The following is a 25,059-nucleotide window of genomic DNA, read 5'->3' on the forward strand; positions in this document are numbered from 1 at the left end:
AAGGCATTTAATGAAAGGAGCCGCATACGACAAAGAGTCACTCGCGCCCTCGTGCACCGCGATGCCGCCTTAGTGCGTTGTATGCATAGCAAAAGCTCGAAAAGGATCGCGCATGTGGCATCATTTGTGAGTAAACGTGTCAAATGATGCATCTGCATATTTCGCGGCAACTGTGTACTGCAACGTGTGTGAGCGAAAATTTGCCGCTCTCGGAACTCTATTTAAAGGCGGATGACATCAAGCGAATCAACCTTGCTGCCGTTTAGTTTTTTACGGCATTCGGTTTTCTTAACGCCATTGTCCCCGCCGCGGTGGCTCAGTGGCTACGGCGCTCGACTGCTAACCCGAAAGACGCGGGTTCGATTCCGATCGCGGCGGCTGAATTTCTTGAAGGCGAAATTCTAGAGGCCCGTGTGCTGCGCGATGTCAGTGCACGTTAAAGAACCCCAGGTGGTCGAAATTTCCGGAGCCCTTCACTACGGCGTCTCTCCTATAGCCTCAGTCGCTTTGGGACGTTAAACCCCAATAAACCAAACCAATAAACCAAGCTTAACGCCATTGCCTTGACAGAGTACACATTGGTGCTACTTATAAGGGATCTAGATGTTCTTGCTAAAATTCATTTCGTTTGACGTTTTGCATCACAAATGCACGCGGTAAGCAAAGGTGACACTGTTGAAATGAAAGGCCGCGCAACGACAACGGCACAAGAAGGACAACACATGCGCACTCTACCAACTGTTTATTAGACGGAAAAAAGGCACACTTATAATCCTCAACTTCGGCCTGTGACACAGTGCCTTATCGCTCTGCACACAGCCAGTGACAGGAAATCGGCATGAAAACAAGACAGCATACGTGTAATCGCAGGACCCTTTTTATATCGTGCGTTTAAGATACTAGCGGTACTAGCTTCTGATAAATGGTTTTTGAAACCAAATAGAGAAATAAAAAAAATTATCATCAAAAGCAATGTCATACATTGGAAGCAAACGCAGTCAGAAACCTAAAGAACACAAAACAATACAAATAAGCACAATACCCCACAACAAACCCTCAAAAACCCGTCAGAATGCTAGACATGAAAGAAAGGTATCTCGAGGGGTATATTCTCTTTCGCGCATTTCTGCCACCACCTTGTTTCAACCGCTCGTGATGAAGCTTTGAGCGTTGCTGCGTACGAAAAATTCCATTATGAGCTCGTCCCGCGCCAGAAGACACCCGGCACGGTCTTCCTCGGTGAAGGCGAAATATAAAAAAAAAATGTATGCGGCCTGCGGTAGTTTAACAAACCTTCGACATTTAGTAAAATAAAACGCTGACCATTCAAAACAAACCAGGCAGAGCAGTTGCTCCATTTACTTTGCGAATTCGTTTCCTTTGGGAATTGTGTTTGTGCTTTCGGAGCAAACGCTAATTTCCGACATGTATTAGCACTCGGCAACAGAGGACATGCAAAATCCCGCGCGCTCGACGGACGAAATGCACTACAAACACGTAACAATCGCGTTACTTGCCTTCAATTAACAATTCAGGAGAAACAAGCCACCCATATGAAGTTGCAGTCGGTATACGACGCTGCATACGATCAGAAATTCTCCAAACGCGATGACTTTCCCATTTTTTTACAACATGTTTAGAGCAGTTGAGAGCTACACTGCATGCCTCCGTCTTCCCATGAACGCGTTGTCTAGTTCCAACTCCGTTCTTTGTCCAGTTTTAGAAAGTGTGTAAACAGCTGGCAACACACAACCCGTTGGATCATGGCGGTGTTCATGCGTTGCCCGCTGGCTTGTATGGGCTCAATGCGCAGCTTTCCATTTAGAGTCAGTATTAACTCTATATCGCACCGGCTCCGCGTTCTGCATAACCTTCGAGATGGCGTTCCCGTCGCTGCTTCAACTTCCCCAATGGGGCAGATTTCCTCCACGCCCAGCCGGTGCTGTCCTGACGCACGATGATGAAGATGGTCGGCCACGTTAGGGGGAACAGGTTTTCCACACGGTGTGGACATAAAACAACTCCATAGGCGAGACATCCACCGCCGTAGCCAGTAGTAATGGCCTTCTGCTAAAGCGCACGAAGTCGCGGGTTCGATTCAAAACTACAGATGTCCTTTTTCGAAGACGGCCTAAGGGTCGCTTAAAAAACTCCCGTTGTAGGAATTGATCCGGAGCCTGTCACAGTGGTGTGCTTTATGGCACTTCAACTTCAGCTCGCAAAAATTCAATAATTATAAATCGGTAAGTGATAACGGTGATGGCTTAATTACATGACGCCTGGAAATGTGTGGCCTAGCTGCCTCCTTGAGAGTCGGCTGTAGTTCAGTTTTGCGCACAGCGGGCTATCCTCATGCTCACAACATACTGAGACCAACGCTAAAGCCCACCCCAAGCACAGGATTTTCCTGGTGGGGCAGTGCTTTGCAAGAGCGCTGAGATCACCGTTAGATGTGACGAGTGCGACAGTGGGTGCGTACTGCAGTCTGAAGGCAGTTTCTTGGAGCTACGTGCTCATTATGTGCAGCGTTGCAGAAATTTGAATCGGTGGTGAGTTTAGATTGACATGCTCTAAATGATGGGGTTGCCACCATTTGTATACTCATGGCGAAAAAATGGCACGGACCGTGCATGCTTGCCCATGAAAGGTGGGGTGTAAAACTCTGGTAACAGCAGCACACAGCCGCGCTGTAAAAACAAAAAAAAAAGTAAATGTGTAAAATTGCTAGATAATGGGTTCTTCGACGACGGTGACGAGAATCCTGCAACCGCCAAAGGCATTAACAAAGACGATTTTATGACCAATACATTTTTTTGCACCGAAGAAAGGGTACAGTTTGTTTCCTGTATTCATATATGGGTCCTTATTTCACTTTTTTTCTTTGCTGTTAACGCAGGGCTGTCGTGAGACGATGAAGCACAGTGTGCTTGCAACGTGGCTGCTGCTGGCTGTATTTTGCAGCCTACGTGGCAGCCAGTGTGCGCCAACGATCCGACGCTGGGACGCGGTGAGGAAATTTCTGGCTGGCGGCGTGTACAACATGGCGCTGCCGACGCAGCTCATTAACCAGGTAGGTGAGAGTGGTGCGCAGTGTATACACGTAATCGATGTGGCCGCTTCTACTTTTGTTTTTTTTTCTTGTCACTCTTCGAATGAGTTTGTTGTCAAACTTCGGCCGAGGTAAATTAGGGGGGGGGGGGGGGGGGGGGCGGGGTGGCAGGTGAAGTTTTGAAATCCAGGTCTAAAATTGGAGGTTAGCATCGTGTTGGGCATAGTGAAATTCGCGGTTGGCTGGGCCATACTTGGAGGTATCTATGTGTCGTGCTTTTGTTTTCAAATTTAACATGGCATCGTTGTTGCAATGTGTCAACACAAGATCGGATCATCAAGATTCTTTTTTGGTGTTTGTGAGCGTATCAGCTCTTTCGCACTAAAAACTTCGCGCACGCCTTTCTCTGTCTCCGATGTTTGACCAGAGGTGTCGCGTACGGCTAATACCGCATGTTCTTGCACGTACACGACGAATAGGACTATATTCCAAGTATTGAAGTACAAAATACGCATAAACCCCCACGAACCGCCTACAGATGTTTAATTAAAAAAAAATCTATAAAATGATGCCGCGATTGTGACAGGCAGTATACCTTCATATACTGGCTGCTTGGCGGGGGGCCCTATGACGACTGAAGGGATTTTTCATAAGTGCCAGCAAATTTTTGAGGTTGAGACGTCAGTCCCTATGGCGACGTGAGAAGGCTTTCAGCAGCAGAATATCTAGTTTGACAGTCGTACGGCTTATCGCAGAAGGCTTTATCCTACGGCCTAAGTAGTATTCTGAGAATAAGAAAGAAATGGAGTTTGGAACAAGGGACGCAAAGAAAGGCGCTGCCGGCTGCGCAGTGATTTCCAAGTTTTTTTCAGTGTTGCCTGTTCAAAGGGCTTTTTCGCACTTTTTCTCAGACAAGGAACCAATCACGCCGACCTCATTAATTATATCCGGGATATTGCGGGCACAGGACCCCATAAAAAAACATAAAAACAACAAAAACCATAGGAATAGTTTTGTTCAAATTGTCGTATTAAGCAAAGCAGAAAAGGCGGTTCATATGACAGTCAGAAGACGGAACGGGGACACGACGCTGCTAATGACTGATCGTTTATTGCACGAGCATAGAGAGCAAATGTGTGAAGCAGACGCAAAGAAAACAAACTAGAGGGAACATCAACACTCCACCTTAAGCGTATGTATGACGCGATAACGGTAACGGTTATTCCCCATATATGCGGAATAGACCGATTTCACAAGCATTTGCGCTACGCCACCTCCGCCGCGATGCACCCTGGCAGTTGTGGTACTGTGGTACTGTGGTGGCAGTTGTGGTACGCAGCGCGTTGGCTATATGCGCGGCATGATGCGCGGCTAGAAGAGCTGTTTGCGTCATCACACGGCTCTTCGCTGCACATATCCAGGTTTTATAGGACGGACGGCTTCCTCTGATCATCGCTAAATGCTGTGACTGGCGCACCGAGCAGACGGCAACGGATTTCGCGTAACCATGAAATGAAGAATGGTCGACAGAAAGGAGCGTGTAGACGCCGGTCAGAGAGGTATACCTGGCGTTTAGCTACTTGTCCCTGCAGATCAGTGTAAGTTGGCATCGAGTGAATTTTCATGGATTAAGCGTGGCGCTACCTGCACAGGTTCCTCTTAGTTGCCGTCAAGTACTACTGAAGGGTCACGGTTGGTTTTTTCACCATCGGGCTACTTTGTGAAGCTGTCTTACCAGCAATGTACCCGGTGTAAGGCTGTGGGGAATGAAGTGAGTGAAGTTTTAGGGCCGTTTTCAGTCTTCCACGAGATGTGGTCCTGCGGGCGCTGCGTCCTCATTACTTACGCTGGCGCACTCCCCCCAACTCCCTCCCCCCCCCCCAAAAAAAGAAAGATTAAAATCCTTTTTTTTTAATGCAATCAGAACAGCGGCCGTGTGACAAGGGTGTCATATTGAGTGTTTAGTCAAAGGCGTTTTAATGTGAAATATTCCAGATATTTTCTTGCTGACCCATATCTTTGACCATATGTAAATTTACTGGCCTCTTTGCAGCGTCCAATTCAGAGGCAATATCGCCGGCGTTTTGCTGAACGCTTCTCATTATGCAAAAAAAAATATGTTTCATGGTATGATACGGCACCACTGCGGCGCAATCAAGCATGGTCAGGCCAGCACTGAGGTAGTAACTGGTCGCGCGGCATCTCCTTCGACTGGTATTCTAAAATTTTAAAACTGTGAGTACTGTGCGATGTCAGTGCACGTTAAAGAACCCCCGGTGGTCGAATTTATCCGCAGACCTCCACTACGTCGTCCCTCATAGCCTGAGTCGCTTTGGGACGTTAAACCCCCACAAACCAAAATTATAAAATTAAAAAGCAAAACAGTGCTGCAACAGAAAGCTCTGAAATGAACCTGAAAGCAAGATTACTGATCACTGTTCAGGCGAAACGCAGTAAAAATGTCCAGTCTCATCTGCCTTTCTCATTTAACGCTGGACACAGGCGCTTCTCACAGATTTCATTAAAGAAAACGGTATAACTTAATCGTAGTGCCGAGGTTTATTGCTGTTCAGCTGTAATATACATAAGATGGCTTCTAAATATTTGTAATATTTTTGTTCATGTACTCTACGCGTATTACAAAAGCTCGCCTGAAGCAGACAGATGGGCGGGAAGTTTTAAGCAGCCTAAAATACGAAACAACACATTTCGCACTTCACTGTCAAGCGCAACCGAAAGGCACGTGGTAACGAATGCGGTAACGTCTTGTCAAAAAACGCTGAGCGATTCAATTTCGGTATTGAGTGAGTGATGCATAGTAAAACAAAAGTAAAGCAAAAACGCTGTCCACTCTCATTTAAAATTGCGAAAAGTACAACTGACTAACCACGCATAATTATACCCGTTGTTATGTTTCAGTGTGGGCTCGTTCTGTACGGTATGACAGAAAATTCTGTTAAACGTGACGTTAAAATTCAGCTTATTCGGTATATTATGGTTGCTTCCAAAACAAAAGGTGGAAACCAAGCGCCTGCTATCTCCTTTTTTTTTTCTTGAAATGAAGGAGCACAAACGAAAAGTAAAAAAAAAAAACGTTTTGTGACATGGCCACCGGATTGACAATTGGCAAATTACCGGGAAATCAAGTGCGCAGAAACAGAAACGTTGTCTGAACAGATTAAGCTCTTGTGTTCCCATGCGCAGAGAATTTTTTTCTTATAAATCCCGTGAAAGTGGGACAAGCGCGTCTCGATCGCCACCTGCACCACTTCAAGCCCAAAGGTTCGGTGAAAAGTGCAGCGACCCCCCGCTGCGGTCACCATCTCCCCGCTTTGCAACAGCTGCATCTCTCTCAGAGCTGCACCTGCCTCTGGTTCCTTTAGCGAAATTCGCTAAATACCGCAAAGGAAAGCTACTGAAACCGAATCTAAAGCCATAAGAAGGCGGAGGCGCAGGACTACAGAGAAGATGGCCGCTTGGTCGCTTCCGGTAAGCGCGCGCATGCGCAGTGCGCTTTGTGAAATCGGCCTATTGGTAATTCATAATGATGGTTCAACAGCGCAAACACACACAGACCAAGAAGGAGACAAGACACACACACCTGCACTGGTGTGTGTGTCTTCTCTCCTTCTTGGTCTGTGTGTGTTTGCGTTGTTGAACCATCACTATGAATCTACACCAACTAGCCCAATCTGCAGTTCTTCTATTGGTAATTCCCGCATTTACCTTTATAGAGCGCTGGGAGTCCGCATACCACTCCTGGCGCAATGGTGTGGCGGTTAAGCGATGCGCCACCGCCCTGCGATGGCATATGCTGTCATAGGTGAGGCTTGTGAGATCCAGGTTGCTCTTCCCGAGTAACCTCTGGCGAGCAGTCATTAATTCACCTGCCACCTGCCGCGGTGGTCAGTTGTTCACAATCCGGTGGGCAGGCTGTGATGACGCTGCAAGGTCACGTGACCTAGATTGGCCGCCTAGGTCGCAGGAACGGCAGGTCGCTGCGGCTGCTCTGGCTTCAAACGGTTCGCGCCACCGACGCCGGACAATTTTTTCCGACATGGGAGTACTTACACGTTAATAGCTCAAAGTATTGCCATTTAATTCGGAGCATCGCCGCGAGTGCATGCATCGATAAACAGGAATTACCTTCTCTAAAAAGGCACAGACTGGCTGCTGAGGCTTGTAGTCAATCGCCACGAGCCTCAAATTCGCTGTTTAAACAGATTGGTTTGGTTTCGTTTATTGGGGTTTAGCTTCCCGAAGCGACTCAGGCTATGAGGGAGGCCTAGTGAAGGGCTCCGGAAATTTCGACCACCTGGGGTTCTTTAACGAGCACGCATATCGCACAGTACAGGAGCCTCTAGAATTACGCCTCCATCGAAATACAGCCGCCACGACCGGGATTGAACCTGCGTCTTTCGGGCCTGCAGCTGAGCGCCGTAACCACTGAGCCACCGCGGAGGGCTAAAACAGACAGCGTCCTACTGGAACTGTATTCAGAATTTTGTGCTATGATCTCAGCAAACAACTTTCGCTGTATTTGGGGGCTGGCTGTGACTGCCTTGTCTCCGCTGAGACTGTCTTGTCTCCGCTGAGACCGGCGTCATGCTCAAGTAGTGTAGATGAAAGTCTTGATTCCGACGACCAGGCAAAGAAACAAAAGAAATATTTGGCTGAGGCAATCTTACAAAGGCTGTTGCAAAGGTGTTCAAGTAGTCCTTTATGCTGCATGCAAGCTGTCCACGATCCTAGAAAAAGTGATTGGTTTGGTTTATTGGGGTCTAACGTCCCAAAGCCACCCAGGCTATGAGGGATGAAATAGTGAAGGGCTCCGGAAATTTCGACCACCTGGGGTTCTTTAACGTGCACTGACATCGCACAGCGCACGGGCCTCTAAAATTTCGCCTTCATCGAAATTCAGCCGCCGCGCCCAAGATCGAACCCGCGTCTTTCGGGTCAGCAGCCGAACGCTGTAACCATTGAGCCACCGCGGTGGTGCAGAAAAAGTGATCTCCGATGTGAAGGGACGGTAGAGAGGGGGCAAGGAAGATGGGGTTCTTTGAAAGCACGAAACGAACAAGGGGAGTGAGGTTTGGTTTAGGCTTGATTTGTAGGGTTTAACGTTCCAAAGTGACTCAGGCTTTGAGGGACGCCTTAGTGGAGGGCTTCAGATAATTACGACTACCTAGGGATCTTTAACATGCACTGAGGTATCACAGTCCACGGTCTTCTAGCATTTCACCTCCCTCGCAATGCGACCGCCGCAGCCGAAATCTAATCCGCCTTTCTCGGGTCAGCCGCCAAGCACCGCAACCACTGAACTGCCGCGGCGGCTCAAGGGTATGGAAGGGTGCTAAAGTACGGTAGCCAACCTTTCGCCAGAACTTGTCTTGGTCTTAGCCCCATACAAAGATGTGTTCTCGTGTCGAAACCTACGCTAGCAAACTGAGGCGTCCTTCCCGTGTCATCTTAGTTTCGGGCTCTCCGATGTGGAGGGGACTCGTGGCTGCCGCAAGAAATTTAGTGATCCATTTCTTTCACATATGGAAGACGTGGAGACACAGCCTACGGTAAAGCTCGTGCCTGGAAGCTAAGATGCGTTAAGCAGTGGTTTCACGAGCAGCAAGGCAGCGCGAAAATTCTGTACCACACCATGTTGCCGCACAATCTCTCCGCTGAGGTTGTACACCTTGGCTTGCTAGTGCGCGTTCGTTCGTCAGAAACGGAATTCAAGCCAGGAATATCAGGAGCGTTGACAATCAACAGATGAGGACAAGACGCAAGAGCTGTCTGTCAGTGATATTGCTAAGGAAAGACTGTCAAACATTCCTGCAGTCACCGCCACCTGATGGAATAAATCGGACGCAGACGGTACCACTCTCTTCAGCACGGCGCCCCCTCGACACTTCCTCTTAATCACGTGATTAGAGGGGGTACGTTATCTGGTTCTTTCACTCTTTGCAGCACTGGATCTTAGTAGCTCTGACACACCAGCGTAACATTGCGGAGCTGTAGTTAACGATGTTACGCCGATGGCGACGCCCATGCTGCTTAGTCCACAAGAATTTCGCGTAGAGCGATTGGCGTGACTTGTGCGACATCAAAAATGTTTTGTTCAATGCGCATTTTTTTTCTTTTTTCGTGTCCCTTGTACAGTCGTCCACACACCTGTCTAGAGACCTCGAACGGTACACCGCGCAGTAGATTGGCGTCGTTTATGAGTCGCACCGGGCTCGAAGCATATTATTGTGCGTGCACATTCCTATCGATAACGATTAGCTCTTGAAGTTTTGAAAAGCTATATCGGGTCTCTCAGGTAGCGGTGACGGTCATGAATGCACAGCACAGAGCGCCGTTCTGGACTGATATGTATACGACTGTACCTCGTATTAAACGTGCGTAAACAGGGCGCGTCCGCCCTTCCATCTCTGTCTTGCGTTGCATTTCGGTGTGGTTTAATATATGTGAGGCCCATCACTCAATCTATTCCCAAATGCTGTTTACCTGATTTGAAGCAATTCCGCCACGTGCCCGTGTCTGTAACAAACGGGACCAGCGTACATGAAAATATCAAATGCCCAGCACTTCCAGCTGCTATGGCCTAGGCTTGCTACTTTTTCTGTACACCCTTCTTAGCAGATCCCGCGCCGAGTAAAAACTTACGCGTATGAGTGTAGGGTAATTTTTAAATGCGCGAGAGACGCGAGCATTTATTGGTCGCAGAGCTAGCCCACAAAGTGCGCTTATTGGAGAGCAGGAGAGGACTCTGTCCGCAAAGACTGCGTTTGTGCGCGAATAGTGATGGCTTTAACTAGCTTAGTGTGCGAGCATAGTTAGGAAGCCAGCCAGTGCAGTCACAGTGAGAGACCGGCCGATGACCACATAGGCTACTATGTGCGCGGAGAGCAAGGGGCCCCAGTGAACGGGTAGCGAAATGTGAAACCAACCGCAGGAGCGCTCGTCGCTGGAATCCGGCAGTGCGGTGCCGTACTGCAGCGCCTGCAAGCTGTCCACCTCGGTGCTGCGCACGTACCTGCACTGGGGCCTGCCTGAATCCGAGATGACCGCCTTCCTCCTTGGTGCCTGCGAAAGGTTCGACATCGAAACGCCGCGTGTCTGCAGAGGCCTCGTCGACCGGTTCAAGGTGAGGGTACAGAACGTTCGAGCATTGCATAAGGTACTACACCCTTTCAGTTTTTTAAAGGTATCACGGGGAGCATCGACTGTTCGCTTGATCAGCGCCCTATGACGGAACAAATCGGCAAACTCGCCGAGAACTGCCGCATGCGCACGTAGCCCACTCAGCGGCGGCCGTCATCTGCCAGGATGTTCCTGGAGCTGCGCTCTGCCCCCGACTCTTTCTTTCGCTTACCGTACTACCTGGCATTCTTTTATCTCCCGCTTATCAAAGTCTTGGGCCACAGCCATATCCGCATACAACTGCAAACAAAAGAGCAAACGAGAAATTGATCGCAAGGTTCGTTCGAGAAACGCGGAGTTAAGCTGTTTGCAGCTGGGCGGCCCCTGGCTCCTCCTGAATATCGGTGGCGCGTGTACCAGTAGTATTACGATCGAAGGAAAGGGTGAGGGGCTGCGCGTAGCTCCTAGAACAGCCTAGCAGACGACGGCCACCATGACCTGCTCTCGTGCGCATGCGGCAACTCTCGGCGAGTTTGCCGATTCGTTCCGTCATAGGGCGCTGAGCAAGCGAACAGTCGATGCTCGCGTGATACCGTTAAAAAATTGGAAGAGTGTACATTACCGTTGGCGCAAACCGCGGATGCGCGAAACTCCTTGCCAAAACACATAGGTGCACTTGGCGTTTGCCACTGACGGACCCTTTTTGCGATGGTGTGACAGGTACTGCGTGCATTCCTTCTTTGAATGGGCAATGAAAAATGAATACCTTCAGCCAGATAGCACATTACTGAGAGTATATGCAAAACCGACCTTATTTCAGCATGTGTATGTTCTGCACAACTTAGGCGATTGCATTGGTTTAGAGGTTGGCGTAGCTTTTGGAAATTCGTATTGGATTACTGACGAAGAGGAATATTGAGGGAATCCTTACTCCTACAATAACAAATAACTAGGAAAACACACTTCTATAAATGCTAAGATCTTTTGCTTTTCTGTCTTTAAACCGGTTTCTCTCTCAAGACATTTTTGTGACTCTTGGGAGCAGCTGTCGTTCACGGTCCTGAGCCCCGAACGAAGTGGCTTAAAGGGACACTGCGCACATCTCTGTACAACTATTGCTCTCTGTTAAAATTGATTCCCTTTCTATTCGTGCAAAAAGAAGCAAAAAGAAATGTGTCTGAAAAAATTCAATTTGAAAATATTCCTGCCTCTAAATTCATACTCGTCATGCCCGCACCGAAAAGGTCTGGTTGCTCCTCTTTGTAGCATAGCCTCCGGGATCAGCGATGTATCCGTGTTGCCGCATGCAGTTTAATTACGAAATCGGCCGGCGATGGCGACACCTTTATTCTCTCTTTTTTTTTTGCCTTCTATACCATAGGTCTCTTCGATTTGGCTGCACTGTCTGCACTAGTTCTGCCAGGTTTTGCGGAGGTGCAGCATCAGTTCAATGCAGCTTGCCACTACTGCTTCCGTAACGAATAGTCGAGGGCAGGTTTCGTCGTCTGCTAGCCTTGGCGTCGCCTCAAAATAGCAGCCAGCTGCATGCTGTTGACATCAACGGCCGCCGAAACCTCGAACCACGTGAAGAATTTCCAAGCATCAAAGCACTATAAGTGTTGCCAAGAACCAGTCCCAAGAAATCGTCGTTTTACTTCAAAAAAAGTCGTTGCATGTTACGTGCACAGATGATTTACGAATATCGCTGAAATATGCTGTTCATGGGACTCGACTTGACCGCTTAGGTTCGCTATTCTGACGTCATGTGAAGTTACCCACCTCCTCCTTTCAAGAACGAATAGTCAACATTTCTTTTAAACTACGGTCAAATCTCGGACCTTCACATGGAGGCCGCCATATTGCTGCACTGCAGGTGCACTTCCAACTCTGAGAGTGCAAGCCAGCCAAGAACTAGTGCTGCACTAGGCTGGCACGCTTGCAAATTGTAGATGGAAGTGCAGCTGGTGCACGCTGCACTGGCAAAACGAAGGCGAAAGCACTGTGCTCCTTCAACTGGTGCAGAAAGTGCAGCCAAGTCTAAGAGACCTCGTATAAAACCGCCGTGCTTTTTTGTAATTAGAAGGCGGTACCCTATCAGTGCAGAACAACTTCAGTTGGTTCAAAGCGTCACTTTATTAAAGTATTAAGACACAAAGAATTCTCCCTGCGGCTCTCCTTCACGTCTGTAATTTAGTTCTCAATGATACGTGAAATGCGTTCTTCTAGGAACAGTGTGAGAGGGCGAGGTGAGCAGCGCTCTTGGAGTGCGCGTGTCTCCTGTCTCCTGTAGTAGGCGTGTCTCCTGTGTCGCGCTTCGCAGGACGAGTTCTTCTACGTGCTGGCGCAAAGCAAGTTGAGCACTTCTGAGATCTGCGGAATGGTCTTCCCGGACAAGTGCCCTTACGGCGGCGACGTCAACTGGACCGTGCCGTGGCCAGCGGTGCCCAAGCCTCCCGTCACGCCCGTGCCGCTGCCGCCGGTGCGTACGCCACAGGCATTGCTGCCTTCATGCACCAACTGAAATGGAGAACTTTTAAATGTGACTCGAGCCTACATCGTCAGTCTGTTGCAGTGTTGCGGCTCTCCCGCCATTCTTCGGGCCATAAACGTGTTCGGTTAGGTTTAGGAGGGTTTAACGCCGCCAAGCAACTGAGACTATTTGGACACCGTAGTGAAGGGCTCCGGAAATTTATACCACCTCGGGTTCTTTAACGTGCACTTACGTAGCACAGCACACGGGCCTCTAGCATTTCGCCTCCATCGAAATGCGACCGCCGCGGCCGGGATCGAACCCGCGTCTTTCGGGTCAGCAGCCGAGCGCCATAACCATTGAGCTACAGGGGCGGTGCCACGAACACGTCGTTGATGCCTGGCTTACACAGAAACAAAAAGGAGGTCACCTCGGGGCGGCTCCCTTTGCGCGAATATAACACCTGCGTGTTCATAATCGCTTCATCTTAACAGACAATCGTTCTACCCCTGGGACCTGGACCGCTCCGAGTTCCTCAGACTTGCTTTCACCATCATCTGTCACTGGTAGTGCACGACATGCGAATTTTGGGTGCCGAATTGCTGTTCTCCGAAGTCCGAAGTATTGTTGATTTATAGTATATAAGACAGGAAAAGTACATAGTGCAAAAACATTCATATTTTAGAGAAAACAACACTTATGTGTGTATCGTCACGCCTCCGACCGCACGATTTAAGCAAGTGGGTAGGGATCTGTTAGATCTATTTCTACGGACTAATAGTAACTGATGGACCGCCGGGCGTGTTGACTATCCAGCAAGATACTTTGGAACAGCCGCTATAGCGTCCGCCACTGCTTCCGATGCGTCTCTTTTTCTTCTGCGATTACACTTTCTTCGACACGGCCTTCCGCGCGCGCGCGAGAGGGAAAAAAACAATTATTTAGCCAGAAGAAAAATTTTTATGGTCTGGGTGGCCGCTGACTTCAGGACTAGCTAGATTACCATGGCTTGCTGGTACAGGTTGTCGCTAGTCAGGTCCGCCTTCTACTGCTCGTCTGTCCGGTTTTCAATGTTTGCTCTGGGCCCTCTGCGAGTTTCCGTCAGTGGTCCTAGGCTCCAGTTTACTGCTGAACACCGTATCGCTCCCAAATAAATGGCCTCGTGGCATACATAAAACATGCACTCACCACTATGCTGGCCATGTACTACGTCAGTTTTGATCATAAGAGAGGGGATGATGTTTTGCCTTTCATTATGTGTGCGTACAGTACTGCGCAACACGGCTGCAGCCCATTTTAACTTCTTCACGCGTGCGCCTCGCAGAAGTCACAATATTATTTTTCCCTTTTTTGTGCCGCCACTGCCTGCCGAGCTGAAGAAGACCGCCGACTTGTCCGCGTTCGTATTTTGGACTCGTAGGAGTGCTCCAAGCATCACTACGACATCCGACGCTAAAAAATCTCCTATGTCCTCGGCGATTTAGTGTGGCTGTGGCCGCCGATGCGCAAGCGTTGTTTGTGTCAGAAGCTCCTGTCGCACTACACTGGCCCTTTACTGTGCTTGAGCGCATCATTGATTTAAACTAAGTCATATCGCGCCTTACTGAAAGTGTTAGATGCTCACGAAAGGCCCAGATGGTGCATGTCGGTTGGCTTACAAGATTTATCCCTTGGAAACCTGCTTAGCTCAAATGGCCGGCTTCGTGTGAGAACGGGGAAATGCTATGTGTAGAGAACGAAGAAGAAGGGAAGAGGAGCGTAGAGCTGGAAGAAGTCGGTAGGCTTCGCTGTGCTGAGCTTTTCCTCCAACATAGAACGTTGTATATAAATGCCTCAGTACGTTCTTAGCACGTGTCGAGTACGCAGCAGCTAAAGGAAGTAATACGTAATAGTATTGTAGCAGTTAAAGTAGCCGATGAGTTCTACACAAATCTCTACAGTAGCCAATGTGGCCATGACGTTAATGAAAGAGGCAGTAGAGCGCAGCACTGCGACATCCCTCCACAACAAAAGAGAAAGTAAAGGAAGCCCTGGGAGCAATGAAAGGGATGAAATCAGCTTTTGAGGATCAGGTAACAGCAGATCTCTTGACGGACGGAGGGAACAATGTGCTAAAAAACTAGCCATCCTGTATACGCAATGTCTTATGACCTCGAGCATACTGCAAGATAGGAAGAACGCTATAATCAGCTTAACCCATAAGAAAGAAGACGTGAAGGAGTTGAAAGACCAATCAGCTTATTGTGCGTTGCCTATGCGGCATTTACTAAGGTAATCGCTAACACAGTAAGGACATTACATTTCAATCAACCAAATGATCAGGCAGGTTTACGTAATGGCTACTCGACAATACATCATGTTCACAATTAAAATAGGTGATAGAGAAATGAGCAGTATATAACCGACCGCTGTCTATAGCATGCATAGATTAAGTGTAAGAATTTCACTCGGCCGAAACTCCAATCCAGGTATTCAGGAATCAGGGTGTTGAAGAACCGTATGTAAAAATACTGGAGATATCTATAGCGGGCGCACCGCTACCATAGTTCTCCACGCAGTCAGCAATTAAATTCCGATACAAAGGGGTGTCAGGCAGCGAGGCACGATCTCGCCAATGCCCGCTTGTTTACTGGAGCTATTCAGAGGGTTGGAGTGGGAGCAGTTGGGGATTAGAGTTCGTAGAGAATACCTTAGTAATCTCTGATTCGCTGATGACATTGCCTTGCTAAGTCACTCAGGAGATGAACTCCAAAGCATGATCAAAGAGTTAGACTGAACAGTTCACAAGAGAACAGCAGTTACCATTTAGTAGCGAGGTGCTGAAAGTGGCAAGGGAATGCATATACTTTGGGGAGGTAGTGACCGCTGATCACGGTCATGAGAGGGAAATAACAAGAAGAATAAGAATGGGGTGAAGCGTATATGGCCGGTTCTTTCAGATCAATATCCATCAAGAGAAAAGTATATAGCAGCTGTATCTTACCCGTACTCACCCATGGGGCAGGCACGTGGAGGTAAGTGAAAAAGGTTCTACTTTAGGACAACGCAGCGAGCTATGGAAAGAAAAATGATATGTGTGACGTTAAGAGACCGGAAGAGGGCAGATTGTGTCAGGGATCAAACACGAGTTAATGGCATTGTAGTCGAAATCGACAGGAAGAAGTGGGCTTGGACAGGGCATGTAATGCGACGGCAAGATACCTGGTGGTCCTTAAGGATAACAGACTGGATTCCAAGGGAAGGCAAGCGTAGCAGAGGGTGGCAGAGAGTTTGGTTGGCGGATCAGATTAGTAGTTTGAGGGGATAAGTTGGCACCAGCTGGTAGAGGACAGTGTTAATTGGAGACATGAGAAAGGCCTTTGTCCTGCAATGGGCGCAGTATGGCTGATGATTATGATGGTCAATCAATCAATCAATCAATCAATCAATCAATCAATCAATCAATCAATCAATCAATCAATCAATCAATCAATCAATCAATCAATCAATCAATCAATCAATCAATCAATCAATCAATCAATCAATCAATCAATCAATCAATCAATCAATCAATCAATAAATCAATCAATCAATCAATTTTATTTCCTTAAAGACCCCTTTTCAGGGGCATTACATAAGGGGTGGGTACAACGTTTGGTGCGACAAAGTAATCATGCGTTATGATGATGACAAAAAGGTGTTAGCTCTGCGTGCGAAGTTCGCGGGACAGGTTATTGTTGCAATGTCAGCGGGAAGGCCATTCCAGTCCGCGGCGGTGCATGAAAAAAGTGGAGCTGCGAAGGTGACTGTGCGTGCACGAGGACGGCTGATCTGGAGTTGATGGAGAGTGCGGTGAGATATGCGTGCCGGAGGGACCATGTAGGGTGCAGTTCGTAGATGGCTGTAAAAGAACTTGTGAAATAATAAAAGACTGGCTGTGCGGCGGCGCAGCTCCAGTGGCTGTATGCCTGAAAGCGATTTCAGATATGTAACACTCGTGCTGTAATGATATGAAGAATGAATAAATCTGACTGCGCGGTTTTGCAAAATTTCTAATGCGTTGGTTAGATAAGCTTGATGTGGATGCCAAATGGGTGATGCGTATTCTAATTTCGATTTCACAAGTGTTTCGTAAGCTAATAACCTAACATGCATGGGCGCATCGTGTAGATGACGTTTTAGAAAACCAAGGGATTTGTTAGCTGAAGAAATGATGTTAGTTATATGCGTTTTCCAGGAGAGGTCAGCGCACAAGGTTACGCCTAAATATTTGTATGATTCTACTGGCAGCACGGGAACGGAGTCTATGTGATAGAAGGGCACGAGCGGGTTACGGCGGCGATGAAAAGAGAGTACGTTGCATTTGTGAGGGTTAAGCTCCATTAGCCAAATTTTACACCAATCCCGAATCTTGTTAAGGTTGTTTTGGAGAGATAATTGATCACAATTGTTATTAACTGCTTCATAAATAACACAATCGTCAGCAAACATGCGAATTTTACAAGACACATGCGAGGGCAAATCATTTATGTATATTAAAAACAAAAGGGGACCTAGTACGGAACCTTGAGGGACGCCATATGTTACAGGAAGGAAGCTGGAAAAGTGTTCATTTACAAAGACGGACTGAGTGCGGTTAGTTAGGAATTCTTTAATCCATGCAACAACATTAGGATCGATATTAAGGTTAGATAACTTGTACAACAGGCGTTTGTGGGGAACTTTATCGAAGGCTTTTTTAAAATCAAGAAATATAGCATCAGTTTGCAGGTTAAGATCTAGGTTGGCATGCAAGTCATGAATAAAAAGGGCTAGTTGAGTGTCGCAAGAAAAGCCTTTCCGGAACCCGTGCTGCGCAGGATGAAAAAAATTGTTCGAATCCAAGAAGGCAATGACATGGGAGAATATGACGTGTTCCATTAGCTTGCAAGACACGCTTGTTAAAGAAGTGGGGCGATAATTTAATGGAGAATTTGTGTTACCGGATTTGAAGACTGGAATGACCTTCCCATTTTTCCAGTCACGAGGAAGTTGGCCAGAAGAGAGTGACTGCTGGAATAGCAAACATAAGTAACTGGCACTGGTGAGTTTCGTATTCTTAAGAAATTTGGCGTTGACATTATCGAAACCGGCCGAAGATGAAAGTTTCATTTTATCGATTAGTGACAGAATTCCCGATGCGTTAAATTCAACAGGTGACATAACATTATAAATAAAAGTGTTTGGCACAGAAAAGGGGGCATCATATTCATTAGTGAACACTGATTGAAATGCAACATTGAACATGTGAGCACACTCTGCATGACTAAGCACGTCTCCTGCTTCATTTGTGACACTGATATCGCCTTTGTGTTTTGGGTTGATGGGTCATTTAACAGCTTTTAGGTTTATGGGGGTGTAAGTCCCAAAGCGACTCAGGCTATGAGAGACTCCGTAGCGAAGGGCTCCGGAAATTTCCGGAAGACCCACCTGGGGTTCTTTAACGTGCACTGACATCGCACAGTACACAGGCCTCTGTAATTTCGCCTCCATCGAAATCGGACCACCGCGGCCGGGATCGAACCCGCGTCTTTCGGGTCAGCAGCCGAGCGAATAACCACTGAGCCACCGCGGCAGCTTCCTTAACAACTTTTATGTATGTATGTATGTATGTATGTATGTATGTATGTATGTATGTATGTATGTATGTATGTATGTATGTATGTATGTATGTATGTATGTATGTATGTATGTATGTATGTACGTATGTATGTATGCATGTATGCATGTATGCATGTATGCATGTATGCATGTATGCATGCATGCATGTACGTATGTATGCATGTATGTATGCATGTATGTATGCATGTATGTATGCATGTATGCATGTATGTATGCATGTATGTATGCATGCATGCATGCATGCATGCATGTATGTATGTGTGTGTGTATGTATGTGTGTGTATGTATGTATGTATGTATGCATGCATGTATGTATGCATGCATGCATGTATGTATGTATGTATGTATGTATGTATGCATGTATGTATGCATGTATGTATGTATGCATGTATGTATGCATGTATGCATGTATGCATGTATGCATGTATGTATGTATGTATGTATGTATGTATGTATGTATGTATGTATGTATGTATGTATGCATGTATGTATGCATGTATGCATGTATGTATGCATGTATGTATGTACAGTCTTTGTCAAAAGTAACCAGGCTGCACGCTTTTCTCCTCAGACGTATATTAAAGCTATTATGCCAGCCCGCAAGCTCTCTGTGTGTGGCAAGGACCCCTGCTCTCACCTTCAAAGAATTTTTTTATGTTTAGGGAAGCCGGCAGGGCTCTGTTATATGAATGAGAAGCAAAGAATGGAGCCTGGATACTTTGGACAAAGACTGTATGTATGTATGTGTGTGTGTGTGCGTGTGTGCGTGCGTGCGTGCGTGTGTGTGCAAGCATTGTATGTATGCATGCATGCAGGTATACCTGTGTGTGTTTACGTACCTATGTACGGCTCAGAAGCAAAGCCCTTGGGCTGTATATTTTTGGAGGCTGTTCGTGCGTATAGCCTTTTTAAGGCGGAAGCCTTTAATGCCTCATCGTTGTAGGCAGGAGTTGTCGACAGAAAATGTCACGCTTTTCAATTGGTCGAAATGCTCGAGACGTCACAGTGCGCGAATTTCAAATGGGGCCAATTGTACTTTGGCTAGTAACCATGCAACCAATCAAAGGGATCGTATAGTGATGCTCCAACTAAGTTGGACTGAGTTTAGTTAATTGATTAATTAATCAATTAGCCTAATTAAGATAGAGGACAATGAAGTGGTCAGAAAAAAGAGGAAAAGAAAAGAAAGACGCGCGCCGCAGCGACAACAGCGTCCGCGGAAGGAGACGCTGCTGGAAAAAAAGTACGAAGCCGCGTTCGCTCCACCACCACGCACTTACCCACTCAGTTCGACGTTGCTCGTTTCATATACGTTGTGTCGAACATCCTAGACAGTTCCAACAATTGACAGGTGAATGACAGAACACTATGGATAGAAATACAATAATATAAATATGAAATAGCCTAATTAACCTTTTTAGTTAGACCACAGAAATCAATAAAACCGAGAACGAAATTGGTCGAGTTGGGGAATCGAACCAGGGTCTCCGGAGTGCGATACGAGCACGCTAGCCACTCCGTAATGCCAGCTGAATGGTTTGGAATGAACAAAGGCGCGTCTAGCTAATACGGCGTCTTCGTTCACTCCCATCTTCCCCCTTTCCCTTACGGCGAGGTGTAGGTGTCCACCCAGATATGCGAGAGAGATACATTTCCTTTCCTCAAAAAATTAGGAGTCACTTTGGCGACTAAAATGGTGCAAGGCGAAAGCCTTAGTACAGCATTCTGTCACGAATGTGGTTGTGAATGATGATTCAAGTGCTGCCAGCGAATGACGCGTCCATTGGCTGTCTGCGTGTGTTACTGATGTCTGGTTAACATGTTAAGCTTCGCCTGTAAGAGTGGAACGCGACAGCATCTTGCAACGCTGCCAGGGAGTCCACAGAACGCCATCGCCAATTCGGCTGTACGCCTTGCTGGACGGTAAATTTATTTTTTGAGGAAAGGAAATGTATCTATCTCGCATATCTGGGTGGACACCTGCACCTCGCCATAAGGGAAAGGGGGAAGATGGGAGTGAACGAAGACGCCATATTAGCTAGACGCGCCTTTGTTCATTCCAAACCATTCAGCTGGCATTACGGAGTGGCTAGCGTGCTCGTATCGCACTCCGGAGACCCTGGTTCGATTCCCCAACTCGACCAATTTCGTTCTCGGTTTCATTGATTTATGCGGTCTAACTAGAAAGGTTAATTAGGCTATTTCATATTTATGTTATTGTATTTCTATCCATCGTGTTCTGTCATTCACCTGTCAATTGTTGGAACTGTCTAGGATGTTCGACACAACGTATATGAAACGAGCAACGTCGATCTGAGTGGGGAAGTGCGTGGTGGTGGAGCGAACGCGGTTTCGTACTTATCTGTTTTTTTCAGCAGCGTTTTCTTCCGCGGACGCTGTTGTCGCTGCGGCGCGCGTCTTTCTTTTCTTTTCCTCTTTCTTCTGACCTCTTCATTCTCCTCTATCTTAATTAGGCTAATTGATTAATTAAGCAATTAACTAAACTCAGTCCAACTTAGTTGGAGCATCACTGTACGATCCCTTTGATTGGTTGCATGGTTACCCTCCAAAGTACAATTGGCCCCGTTTGAAATTCGCGCACTGTGACGTCACGAGCATTTCGACCAATTGAAAAGCGTGACCTTTTCTGTCGACAACTCCTGCTTACAACGATGAGGCATTAAAGGCTTCCGCCTTAAAAAATAAATTTACCGTCCAGCAAGGCGTAGAGCCTAATAGGCGATGGCGTTCTGTGGACTCCCTGGCAGCGTTGCAAGACGCTGTCGCGTTCCACTCTTACAGGCGAAGCTTAACATGTTAACCACACATCAGTAACACACGCAGACAGCCAATGGACGCGTCATTCGCTGGCAGCACTTGAATCATCATTCACAACCACATTCGTGACAGAATGCTGTATAAGGCTTTCGCCTTGCACCACTTTAGTCGCCAAAGTGACTCCTAATTTTTCATAAAATATACAGCGCAAATGCTTTCCTTTTCAGCCGTGCATAGATACTCGTTTTGCATCCTCAGCGACGATAATCTAGAAGTTGGGTGGACCTCGCGTCCTCAACTCTCCCAAGTTTAGCACTGCCAAATGGCTTAGAAGCAAACCGCTTGGGTTGTATATTTTTGACAAAGGCTGTACACACGTACTTACGTATGCATCTAACACCTCTTGCAGAGGCTTTTGACGGGAATAAACTAAACAAAAGGAAACTGATCATCATCCGGGCTTATGTTGCAACGACCGCGCCATTCTATTATCTGCTTTAGAGGCTGCGAGACCGAAGCACCTTTGGCTGCAGTTTGCGCGGGACTCGACCACTGCTACTCATTCTTAAGATTAACCATGTCGAATATAAATTCCAGCGTGAATGTTGAGCTCATGCGAACAGCGCACAAAATTCACCAAGAGACAACTTCAATCTCGCTGCAGCCACTGGCACATGGGTGTGAGGAGTTCTCCCGAAACGTGCAATGACCAGATTAAATGGCAGAATCAGCGTAAACAGTGCTAAAATGCGAGAAAACAGCTGCAATGTTTGATTAGTAAAAAAGTATAAGTGAACAGTGAAGAGCTAAGCCCGGTGGCTGGCGGCACTGCCAAATTACCTTCATGAGAAAGCACACTGCCGACGCCTACAAACTCAGATATTCCTATATTCATCCAAGTTAAATGCCATATACCAAGACTCCTTGATCGAAATGCCGCTTCTGTGGCGAGGTCTCCAATCTATATTATATGGTTTAGGCCTGCCAGTCCAATCCCAAAGTATTTTGCATTTGTCAGCCATTGACCAAGGTGTAGGAGGCAGCTCTGACGAGTTCGCAGCTCGGAGAGTAAATCCAGCTCCTCGACCGAGCAAGGGCGGCAGCTTGAGCCAATGGATTCCGAGACTAGGGACCCAGACCACATCAGAACCTCGCCCCTAGACGTGTCTGTAAAAAAAACTGTCACCACCACTAGAACCTGAAAGCTCACCTGAGGACCCTTCGTGCAGGAAGGCGCTCCGACGCTTCGTGTGCTGCACATCAGTGACACTCACGTGGACCCCGAGTACCTCGAGGGCAGCGAGGCAGACTGCAACGAGCCGCTGTGCTGCCACGCGGGTGACGTGCCCGCCTCGGGGGGAAGGCATCGGGAGGCAGGCCACTGGGGCGCCTTCGAGACGTGCGACATCCCCCCCAGGACGTTCGAAAACATGCTTAAGAACATCAGGGACAACCACAAGGTAAGATGACGGGTCTTGGTGTCCCTACGCTCTGCGCTGTACTGCCTGAGGAGCTACCTCATACACTGCCGAAGCACAAAAATATTTTGCTGGCTCCTGTATTAATCCACTGCCTGCTCATGGGCTTTTCGTAGAATGGTGTGTTATGCAAAGACTAATAAAATACACACAAATAAAAGAGCCCTCTTTCGAGCATAAGGGAGACGGTTGTCAAATGGAATGGCGTGCAGGCGAGCGGAGCTGCCAAAATCTTTTCGCCTCCAATCAGCAACGCTGCCTAAGTGCTTGTAAGAAAAGGAGAAAGGAGAACAAGCATTAAGCCTAATTTGAGAATGCACTTGGAGCGAAAACCTTTTTGCCAAAACACGAAATGCTGGATCACGAAGGCAAGCAAGTAGCACGATGCAGTTTAACAAACAAGCGATGCAATTAAAGCATTTACAAAGGATTCTTAAGGAATAAAATTCAACTGGTCTACAACGTCAACAAGGAGCGTGTGGAGTTTCACGAGCTTTCTCGTTTTAAGGTGGGGAGTATTTTGTGTACCACCTCAGCGGAAGATTACTTATTCGCTGAGCCTTCCAGGTCTTGTAGAAGATTTCCGCTGTAGGTGTATACGCTAATAAAATCGTCTAGGTATAGTTTGCCTTTATCTGATGCCTCTGATAGCGCTGCACAATAGGCATGAGCCCGCATCAAGCAACTCAAGTTTAAACTCTCCTTGAGTGTTCTTGGATTTACTTTGCAAACACAAAGATATGCTCGGAGTATCGAAATAATTGTACGGCATCGATTATATTTGCGTACGCTTTACACTGTGGTATACATACACATGCGTATTGCTACGTGTAATTCGCTTTAGCGCAAGAACGCGGCCGTGCAGAGCAGAGTTCACTGGCGTCATTGACGAGGCGCTTAGGGCTGGAAATGGTGTATTATCCCTAGTGCACTGCCATACTTCTCAAATCTCCGAAAGGTGAATCAAGCCCAGAAGGAAGCCGCAAATGTTTTCAAGGCATGAGAGTGCGTCTTCCTAGTGCTCTAGTGAGGCCTTTTCACGTCTGTGCAATGTACCCCATTTGCTAAAAATAACCGACCAAGGGGATTTCCTTTCTCAGTCGTAATTTGAGCGCTTACGGCACTCGTGCGGGCCAAAAGGTTCTGAAAGGTGAATACGAGAATGCTACCTGTCTCGCAGAGATACAGAGCTTAGGGGCTGCGATAAGTGCCCCGCTACACGGCAACAACAACAAAAAAATGTCGTTGATCGGTTACTTTGGACATACACTGTACGCTTTATATGTACTATCGGTATGTACTATCGGTACGGATTCAAACCTCGGAATCGGTATGCGTTAATTCGAGAGATTTGAGCAGGACGTCGTTACAGAGCCGGTAGGTGACTGTACACTACGCAGGATACTTTCAACAAGATCATGAATCACCAGGATAGCTAAGCGGGCGAGTTGGTGATACATTATGCAAAAAACAGCGCGAAGAAATGAAATTTTGTACAAGCACCCCGACCAGTTGACCAGGGAAATCATCGAGGCGTATAACATGGCAAAGAAGGCAAGATTTTGTGTCAGCAAACCATCCCTGCTCCTGCGTGACTGTGAGTTGCATATCTGGATATCACTTAGTAGCACGTGCATTCTGGTTTTGGTGTTTTTTGTTTTCTGTTTCCTTTTATAAGCGTGTTTCCAGTGATTAAACTTTAGTTGAGAGTCAGCGCTTTTTCCTGTGTATTCCTCCTTTCGTCCCCGTTTGTTCGCGCTGTTTTTTGCATCATGAATGACGCCTGGTGTCCACGACAGTGGATCGTAAAGAAGCAAAAAGTTGTGTTGTTTACTCGGGTGATGAACGCATTTGAGTCGAGCACACTGGCTCTCGAATTCCCCCATGTAACTCGAAAGCAGACCCACGTGAAGTGCGCGTGCGCGCTTGTTCGCAGATCGACTACGTCATCTGGACAGGAGACATGGTGGCGCACAACATATGGAACACGACGCGTGCCCACAACCTGGACATCATGCAGTACACTGTCGACGCGCTGGAGAAGTACCTGCCTGGCGTGCCCGTCTTCCCAGCGCTGGGCAACCACGAGGGAAACCCCGTCGACAGGTAAGGAACAAATGTTCAAGCGTCATTCCGAGCACTAGCACCTGCTTAGCATCGATTGAACACTTTCGACTTGTAGGCAACGCAAAGAGGGAAGCCGAAGAATAAAGAGGGGAAATGAAATATTTGTGTTATAAGGGAATAGTCACTAGCATCCACCCAAGTGTAGCTATACGGCTACAAAGGAAGGCTATAAAGCTTCTACAGGAACTTCGTACGCAAAGAAAGAAAGAGTAATCATGAGTAATTGCTAATAAGTAATCAATCCCTTGTTACAATCCTAATCCGCCTTGGGGGATTCTCCTAAAGATTGAATCGAACCATTTGTGCCTTCCTCTGGGCTTTTCTTTATGTGCATGGCCATGCGCGTAAGGACAGCTCCTCATCGTAACTTGCTGGTG

At 47.3% G+C, this 25,059-nt stretch overlaps 1 protein-coding gene across 2 annotated transcripts in view; it reads left to right on the plus strand.

The window, feature by feature from the left end:
• The window catches only part of LOC149360621 (sphingomyelin phosphodiesterase-like), a 132,041-nt gene that overhangs the window by 81,064 nt on the left and 25,918 nt on the right, over positions 1-25,059 (plus strand). For both annotated transcript variants that reach the window (XM_089572413.1, XM_089572414.1), the window contains exons 2-6: positions 2,897-3,070; positions 10,002-10,193; positions 12,510-12,668; positions 22,307-22,537; positions 24,492-24,661. In XM_089572413.1, coding sequence (XP_089428539.1) covers positions 2,912-3,070; positions 10,002-10,193; positions 12,510-12,668; positions 22,307-22,537; positions 24,492-24,661 — 911 coding nt within the window. In that variant the 5' untranslated portion in view covers positions 2,897-2,911. The remainder of the gene's footprint in view (positions 1-2,896; positions 3,071-10,001; positions 10,194-12,509; positions 12,669-22,306; positions 22,538-24,491; positions 24,662-25,059) is intronic.

This window comes from Amblyomma mixtum, chromosome 2 (genome assembly GCF_055824585.1).
Source record: "Amblyomma mixtum isolate Tamu chromosome 2, ASM5582458v1, whole genome shotgun sequence".
Taxonomy (NCBI): Eukaryota; Metazoa; Arthropoda; class Arachnida; order Ixodida; family Ixodidae; genus Amblyomma; species Amblyomma mixtum.